Source organism: Myotis lucifugus, unplaced genomic scaffold, assembly GCF_000147115.1.
Source record: "Myotis lucifugus unplaced genomic scaffold, Myoluc2.0 scaffold_16, whole genome shotgun sequence".
Classification (NCBI taxonomy): Eukaryota; Metazoa; Chordata; class Mammalia; order Chiroptera; family Vespertilionidae; genus Myotis; species Myotis lucifugus.
Genome location: NW_005871064.1, coordinates 11,585,844 through 11,595,262, shown reverse-complemented (window position 1 = coordinate 11,595,262; position 9,419 = coordinate 11,585,844). Strand labels below are relative to the sequence as shown.

Below are 9,419 nucleotides of genomic sequence, written 5' to 3'. Positions count from 1 at the left end.
TGAAATTATCATTTTTTAAATATTGCATAATGAAACGCGTCAACATGTAGAAGATCTGCACAAGGCCGTGAACTAATATTTTCTCCCCACCCAGCTTTACTGAGATATAATTGGCATAGAACATGGAAAGTTTAAGGTGTAAGGTGATGACTTGATACACATTGTGAAAAGGTTGCCACAATAAGACTAGTTAACACCTCCATTACCTGCATGTGTGTGGTGAGAGCACTTAAGATCTATTCTCCTGGTAAGTTTCAAGTATATAATGCAGCACTGTTAACAACCGCGGCCATGTAGTGCGGTACTGTTAACCACTGTCACCATGCTGTTCGTTAGGTCCCGAGAACTTACTCATAATGGAAGTGGGCACCCTTTGACTAACACAGCCGTGGGCAAACTACGGCCCGCGGGCCGGAATCTGGCCCGTTAGAAATGAATAAAACTAAAAAAAAAAAAGACCGTACCCTTTTATGTAATGATGTTTACTTTGAATTTATATTAGTTCACACAAACACTCCATCCATGCTTTTGTTCCGGCCCTCCGGTCCAGTTTAAGAACCCATTGTGGCCCTCGAGTCAAAAGTTTGCCCACCCCTGGACTAACACCTCCCTATTTCCTCACCCACCACCAGTGCTAGCAACCACCATTCTACTCTGTTTCTGTGAGTTTGGTTTTTAGGTTCCACGAATAGTGAATCATACCGTACTTTCTTTTTCTCTGACTTATTTCACTTAGCACAATGCCCTCAAGGTTCATCCATGTTGTCACAAATGACATGGGATTTCCTTCTTTTTTATGGCTGAATAATATTCATATAGATGATATAGATATAGATATAGATCACATTTTTTTATCCATTCATCCATTGATAGACATTTAGATTGCTTCTGCATCTTGGTTGAATAATGTTGCAATGAACATTGGAGTACAGACATCTCCACAAGGTAGTGATTTCATTTCCTTTGTATAAATATCCAGAAGTATATACTATATTGCTAAGTCATATGACAGTTCTATTTTTTTATTTTTAAAAGAACCTCCTGTTTTCCCTAGTGGCTGTGCCAATTTACACTCCCATCAACAGTGTACAGGGTTTCCTTTTTTCCACATCCTCACCAATATTTATCATCCCTTATCTTTTTATGATAGCCACTCTCACAGTGTGAGGTGATATCTCATTACAGTTTTGGTTTTAATTTCCCTGATATTAGTGATGGTGAGCATATTTTCATGTACTGTTGGCCATTTGTATATCTTATTGGGGAAAAAATGTCTATTCAGGTCCTCTGTCCATTTTTAATTGGATTTATAAGAATTACTTATATGTTGTGGATATTAACTCCTTATCTGATATATGGATTTGTTTACCTTTGCTTTTGTTGCTCATACTTTTGGTACCATATCCAAAAAAAAAGTGAACCAATATTCTCTAGCAGACCAAAACATTATGTTGTTTAAAAATAAAAAAGCATGGGTAAAAGAGCCATTCAAATGCAAGACATACCAATGAAATTTAATGTAATAATAAAGTAAGAAAAGTTTAAAATTGAGATGGTGTAAAATTCCACATCACCATTAAACTTCAAGAAACTACCACCTGTTGAGTTTGATTTTGGTGTCAAAGAATATCCACAATTACCTGCAAAGGCAATTAAAATACTTCCTCTCTTTTCCAACTACGCATCTACATGAGATAAGATTTTCGGCATTTACTTCAACCAAACTAACATATCACAACATACTGGAAGCAGAAGCAGATAAATGAATCCAGCTGTCTCCTTTTAAACCAGACCTTAAAAAGGTTTGCAAAAATATAAAACAAGACTATTCTCCTTGCTATTTTAAAAAAAGAAATCATTATTTAGGTTAACGTGTGGTGGCTTTAGAACAAGTTCACACATTCGCCTCCCTTCAAGAAGTGGAGACTAACTCCCTTACCCTGAACCTGTGCTGGACTTAGTGAATCGTTTCTCATGAATAACGTATGGCAGAGATGATGGTATGTGACTTCCAAGGCTAGGTCACAAAAGGAACTGTGGTTTCCTTCTTGTTCATGAGTGGAGACAGCTCATGCTGAAGGAAGCCAGCTGCCATGTTGAGAGGATGCTCAAGCAGCCCTATGGAGAGGCCCACCTGGCAAGCAACTGAGGCCTCCTGCCAAGAGCCATGTGAGTGAGCCATCTTGGAAGCAGTTTCTTCAGTCCCAGCTCAACCTTGAGGTGATCACAACCTATTAGAGATACTGAGATAGAACCATCCAGCTAAGCCACTCCTGGAATCTTGATCTACAGAAATTGTTTGAGATATGTTTATTGTTTTAAGTCACTAAATATTAAGCTCATCTGCTATGCAGCAACAGATAAATAGTACAACAGATAATGAATTTTATGTTGTTTCCATATTTATTTTATTTCCTCAGTTTTAATTTCTAATAAGATAAATATCAATAGATAGAAACCAATTAAACAAAGGTTCTTATGGATTCTGTTTTCAAGAATATAAAGGGATCCCCTAGACGATGTGGCTCAGTTGGTTAAGCATCTGTCCCACATACCAAGAGGTTGCAGGTTCGATTCCCCATCAGGGCATATGCCCTGGTTATGGGCTCGATCCCCAGTAGAGGGTGTGCAGGAGGCGGCTGATTGATGTTTCTCTCTCATGGATGTTTCTCTCTCTCTCTCCCTCTCCCTCCCCCTTTCTCTCTCTCTCTCTAAAATCATTAAAACCATGCTTAAAAAAAGATATAAAGGGACTCTGAGACCAAAAAAAAATGAGGACTATTGCCCTAAATTCTGCAAATTTCCTCTTTCTTAAACGTCCCTCAAATTACCCCATGGAAAGCACCAATTGTTTCCTATCAGGACCCTGACTGATATAACACCAAAATATTATCAGTAATAGTTGCTGTTCCATGTGAAGTATGCGTTATTTTATTTTCTTCTTAATGTTTTTTTTCTTCACTTTTAAGATTTTCTCAACAATAATTCATTATTTTCGTAATTAGGAGAAAAGAAACTTCCCTTCCAAAGCCATCCAAAGTGAAAGTCAGAGCTGTGCTTCTTTTAGACAAGTCAATGGTTTCAGGGTGCCCTGCACACCCAGGTGTCCACCATGCACCCAGGGGTGGGGGAGAGGTTTGCAGGGGCAAGGTGGGGCAGGAGTGGGGGTGGATGAGGTTCTCAACCAGAATAGCTCTTTCCCCTGTTTTACATATTGGGTTTCTGCATAATATTTTATGTAAAGAAAAGTTTCCACTGCGTAAAAAAAAGGTTGAAAACTTTTACCATGAGAATAACAGTTGAAGGGCTAAATTTAGGCTATATGAGAATCGCTCAAACTTTTGAGTTTGAATAGAATTTCCATAAAGAAAACCCTACAGATTCTGAGAGAACAGAAGCCCTGACACGTTAACAAATGTTCAATCTTTTCAAGGCAGGCTGGACCCATGCAGCTGTGGGAAGAAGTTTCAGTGAGGGATGAAGAGCCTACCCAGGGACCCCCAATGCAAAGGGCCCGAGGGCAGCAGGAACACCAGGGTTCATAAGGCCCAAAGAGACACATATCAGAACCTCAAGTGAGTGGCTCTCTTGTTTTCTAGGGAAAACCAAATGCAGGAGGTGCCGGGACCACCTGGTTGTTAGAAGCATGGGCAACTGATCTGCCTTCAGAGACAACAGATCCGCCTTCAAGTCCTGGGTCTGACATGTGTAAAACCTGTGAGGTCTCAGCAAGTGCCATCGCCTCTCAGATGAGGAGCTGTAAATGGGGTTTGAGAATGTAAAAGGATGCAGCCATTCTGGAAAACAGTCTGGCGGGTGTTTTAAGAAGGTAAATATAAATTTACCATATGACCCAGCAAAGCCATTCCTAGGTAACTCCCCAGAGACATGAAAACATATGTCCACGCAAAGACTTGCACATAAATACCCTTAGCAGCATCATTCATCAAATGGAAATCATCTCAATGTTCGTCAACTGGTGAGTGGATAAGTAAAATGTGGTCTCTCCATACCCCAGGGTACTATCTATAATAATGAAGGTGTAATATGCTAATTAGGCCGGACCACCTTCCGAACGAAGCCTGAGCTGTGAGGGAAGCCCGGTTCCCGGTGCCAGAGGGAAGCCAGAGCCGGCCGCGGGGGGGAAGGAAGGCCTACTCTTGCCTCTTGCACGAATTTCGTGCATGGGGCCTCTAATAGGACAATAAAAAGGAATGACATCCTGATATATACCACACCCTGGGCGTACCTTGAAAAAATTATTCTAAATGAAGAAGTCATCATGAAAGATCACATATCACATGAGTCCATGTAATGAAATGTCCAGAAAAGCAAGGCGATGGAAGCAGAGAATAGATCAGTGGTTGCCTAGGGCTGGGGGTGAGGTGGGAACCAGGAGTGACTACAGAAGAGCACAAATTTCCTTTGGGGGTGATGAAATGTTCTAAGACTGGGTTGTGGTGATGGATGTACAACTCTTTAAATTTACTGAAAATTATTGAACGATACACTTTGAATGGGCACATTTTATGATATGTAAATTAGACCCCAATAAAGCTGTTTTTAAAAAAATGGGCAATGGGAACAGGAGGGTGGGGCTCAGGCAGGTCTGAGGCCAAGAAGGGTCCCTGGTGCCCGGACATTAGCCTGAGACAAGCAGCGTCGGAGAAGGAAACCTGGTGACTTCCCCAGCGCTGCCTCCCTCTGGACCGCCTCCCATTGCCCTGGCAGGTGGAGGAGGTTGACTCAGCCACAGCTGTGAGCTCAGGGGAGCGGGGGAGCTGCCATCCATCCCGCTGTGAGCTAACGCCCCAGCAGCCTCCCCAACACCAGCCCCCACCCCTCCTGCACACAGAAGCCATCCCGGCCAGCTGGGAGCAGCGGGCTCTGGCGTGCTGGCAGGAAACAGCATAGCTGGGAGAGATTGCCTGCTGATGGATGGCAGCTCCACATCCCTCCTCCAAGACCCAGCCACCTGTGGCCCCCCCAGGGCACCTCGCACCACCCCCACAGCCTGCCTCAGTGCACAGTGCTCTGGGCCCCCACACTTACCTGGCTGTCCCCAGACCCAAGAGACCAGCCTATGGGGCCTGGCACTTTTCTTTCAAATTTAATACATGTACCCTTGGATCCATCTCCTCGATTTTTCCACACCTATCCTAGATAAACATTTGCATGTGTGCACAAAACGTTCACTTCAGCAAAACCAAGACCACTGAAAATCTTACATCAATAAGGAACCAGTTTAAAAATCCTGGTGAATCCATACTATGGAATAACAGCAGTTAAAAAGAACAACACAGATTATTTCCCTGTAGTTTTACTGGCATGAAAACACCTCCAAGATATATTGTTGGGTGAAGAAAAGGAAATTGTGGAATAATGTATCCAGGATGTCCTCACTTACACAAAAATAAAGACAAAAAAATCCCAACTAGCTCCTACTTCTCCAAGCCCACAGATACACAGGTAAACGGGGAAAATGCCTGGTAGGAAACACCAAACACCATTATTAATTTCAGAAAGGAGGGAGGGACGGAGGGAGGAGGGAGGGAGAGAGAGACATTTTACTCTGCATACTTCTGTGGTTTAATTTTTTACACGAAGATGTTTGTGTATGTTCGGGTCTTTAAAAACATTGGTCTTGTAAGAACGAACTAACAAACGGAAAAAGTGTTTTGAGATGGTCACCGTGTTGGTGCAGGGTTCAGGGTCACTTTTCAAAGAGCTGTCAATCAAGGATCTTGTCTCGTTCTTGCCACTCCCCCTTGAGGGCAGGCTCAAACCCCCGTTTTGCAGATTCAGAAACTGGACCCAGAGAGGTGAAGCCAGCTGCTCAAGGTCACACCAGGGCTGAGGGGCCCTGGTGCTCTTTCTAACCAGAACACCAGGGGTGGGGGGTGGGCAGCAGGCTGGGGGGGGGGCGGGGGGCGGGCGGAGGGCGGTGCCGACCTTCTGAAGCAGCACAGCCAGCTCACAGAGCCTCTGCAAAGGGAGGGGAAAAATGGGACTTTGTCAGGGAAGAAGGGAGTAAAAGATGAAAGAGGAGCTGATGAACTATCGCCCACAACAAAAATTAGACATCATGATGTGCCTCCCACTGAGTGGGATGGGCCTGCCACGTCACCCAGCAAATGGCACGTGGGTAGGAGCCTGGAGGGGTCGTGTCCCCTGAGCCTGGGATTTCATGCTTCTGAGGGGGCTGCTCAGCGCAGGCTCTGGGCTCAATGCTTCCAGGAATGCCTCTCTGCTTATTCCCCAGAGCGCTCTGTAACAGGGCACAAACGGAATTGTGCTTCGCACAGGCATAACACCCAACACCTTCTAGCATAGTAAATGCCACCACGTCTCAGTTATTTCGTTGATTGCTTGAGCACCAAGCGTCGGGGTGTACAGAGGCAGGAGCCCAGAGGGACCCAGGAAACATGGCTGGGCCCCGTGTGGGACAGCCAGAAAGGATTTGTATCCAAAGAGGGACCAGAGGGACCAGAGGCTGCTGAGGGTGAACACAGGACACAAGCATAAATCTCAGATGCACAATGAGCAGGCGTGACCCCTCAGCATGCTCAGAGAGCACAATGGTTAAATCATAGATCCTCCATTCATCCTTATAGCAGGAAGCAAACCTACAAGGCCATGAGGCCAGTGGCAACAGCTTGAATCCTGGGGGTTCTGATCCTGGTCTGCCACCTTGGTCAAGGTTCTGAACCTCTCTGGGTCTCAGTTTCCCTATCTGTAAAATGGGTGTTTTATACCTGCCTCTTAGGTATCATGATATATGGGTCATGGGACACATAATAATATAATTAAATAAAAATATAACAATTACAGAGTACCCTTAAAATGTGGAAACAGATTATATGAGTGTGTATATGTGTTTATATTTATTTACTCATTCACTTTGTAAAGTGAAAATGGCCTAGACAACATTGTGTATATTCTTCTGTTTCCAAACTTTATTAACATAACTATGATTATTTTATACACATATAAATATATTATAATTTATATATTTATAATTACATGTTTATATTATATACTACTTTATATTATATAACCACTGTATTATTTTATTTTATTATATTATTACTCTATTTTATCTTGTTATATAAGTATATATGTCTATAATGAAATGTCAAGAAATTCACAGGCATTCAATGTTCACAGCAAGTCCTTGAGGTAGATGCAATTATTATCCCCATTTTACAGAGATGGAAATTGAGGTATAGGAAGCGAACTGACTAGGGTCTATCTGCTAGGGTCACCGAGGGAATGCTTGACAAAGTCAGTTTTAGACCCCTATAGTCTGACTTCAGAGCCTATGCAATTAACCACCCCCTCCACCATCTACCTCTGCAGCAAAAGCTAAATGAAAGGGACCTGCATACTGAGCTCCCGCTCGTGGCCAGGCACAGAGGAGGCACCTAAGAATGCAAGATCCTATGAGCACCGAGCTCTTGGAGGAGAGACCCGACCCAACCTGTTCACCAAATACCTAGAAAGGTAATGTGCAAGAAGTAGGTTGTCAGTAAACCTTTCTGGCAAGAAAGGAAAATGATGATGTTCATTAGCAAAGGCAGGGATTTTTGTTTCCCCCAAAAAAAGTCTAAGATGAACTTGGAGTCTTCCTAAGATGTGTGCGGCTGCCGAACTCGGGAGAGGGTCAGGACACACCCCGCCCCCAGCCCAGGCCTCTACAGCACAGAATCTGGGGGAGTGGGAGGGGGGGAAACCCTGAGCAGAGGCACGAAGGCCCAGGCGCCGCCAGCGACCACGGATCAGAGTGGCCTACCTTCCTCGACGTCGTTCCTCAGGGAGGCCTCCAGCAGGGCCACGCTGGCATCGAAGGTCACCTTCTTCCTCCGGCCACCCGTGCTGCGCTTCCGCTCATGCTTGCGCTTGCGGTGCTGCAGGTCCTGCTCGTACTGCGCCCACTTCTTCAGCTGCTGCGCCCGGCGCTTCTGGGCGGCCCGCAGCCGCTCCAGCGTGGGGCACCTTCTCCAGCAGCTGCAGCTCCGTCAGCAGGTCCACGTGGCTGGCCATGGCCTCCGCGCCTCCCACGCCGGCTCGGGGCTAGCACGGTGCGCCCGCGGCCCGGGGAGCGCGGGGGCTCCGGCGGGGCTGGGGCCTCATGGTGGGGCCTGTGGCGGGGAGACAGACAGGTGGACATGCTTGTCAGGCTCAGAACTCGGATCTGGTTATGCCACCCCGTCCATGTTCAAAACACTTTTCCCCCTATTTTATTGGGGTTATTTTTCTTCTTGTTTTTTTATTCAGATAGAATTGCCCTGTAAATTGTGTAAATTTAAAGTGTTGATTTGATACACTTATATACTGCTATGCGATTTCCATTGTAGTGTTATATTAGGGACCACCTCCATCACCTCATACCATTTATTGTGGCTATACTGTTATAACACACACGGTTGTTAACATTGTTATAACATAGGATTTATTGTTAATTTTAAAGGAATTAATACTATATTTTTAATTTCTCAGCACTAATTTGTAATATGCTAAATATTGACAGATATAATCCAGAGAAATAAAGGCTCTCTGGGGGTCTTAATTTTAAAAGTATAAAGTTTGATAACTGTTGAACTACTGAGACCTAGAAAATCTTATTTGAAGTGTTCCTCTTTGATTGCTCTTAAAAACGACGACAACAACAACAACAACAACAAAAAAAACTTTTTAAAGTCACACCTCTTGGAGCTCTTTGATTCCTGGACAATGTGAGGTCAACAATATTCCACAGAGTCGGGAGCCCACTGGTTTCTGTCTTCAGACCCATGGGCTCTCTTGGAACAACTGGAACCTCTCTAAGCCTGTCTTCCCACCTATAAAATATACCTGCCTCCCAGAATTTATAGGATGTTCGGGGAGTAAAAAAAGTTGACCAAAATGTTAAATACCTAGTATAGCAGCAAAGAGAAAGCCGCTTGGAGGAAGAAAGCAGGGACATGTAAACGCAGTGCTTCCGGGAACCCACAGGCAAGGCTAGTGGAGAACTGGGGATTGAGAGGTAACAGGGAAAGACTGGCACGTGTCTACGGTTGCACAGTGTGGAAATGTCCATTGTCACAAAGGGGATCAGGATGGCCCTGTGCTTTAGGAAGTAATTGTTATCTCCTGGCTTCCCTGCTCTGTTCCCATGGCAGGGGGTGGGGTCCTGCCTGTCTTCAAGAGGCTGAAGACCAGGGTTCAGCCTTAGCCTGGACCCTCAAGTGCTCAGGTTGGGTCAGAATGTTCAGGTCTCTCCCAGCTCTGAGACTGGAGGTTGGACAGGCAGAATGGGGAAGGGGCTGGCTTGGCAATACTCCCAGGGCAAAGGTCCAGTGGATCTGAGTAAACATAAGCCAATGGCAAGGCGCAGCAGGAAATGGCTAACTGGCCTTTTGTTTTCTTTTGGAACACCT

At 44.8% G+C, this 9,419-nt stretch overlaps 1 protein-coding gene across 1 annotated transcript in view; it reads right to left on the bottom strand.

Annotated features, from left to right (window-relative positions):
- Positions 1 to 8,058, bottom strand: part of PPP1R16B (protein phosphatase 1 regulatory subunit 16B) — a 66,406-nt gene extending 58,348 nt beyond the window's left edge. Inside the window, 2 exon segments of the mRNA XM_006085173.3 lie at positions 7,793 to 7,991; positions 7,993 to 8,058. Coding sequence (XP_006085235.1) covers positions 7,793 to 7,991; positions 7,993 to 8,043 — 250 coding nt within the window. The 5' untranslated portion in view covers positions 8,044 to 8,058.
- Between the last annotated feature and the right edge of the window lie 1,361 nt (positions 8,059 to 9,419).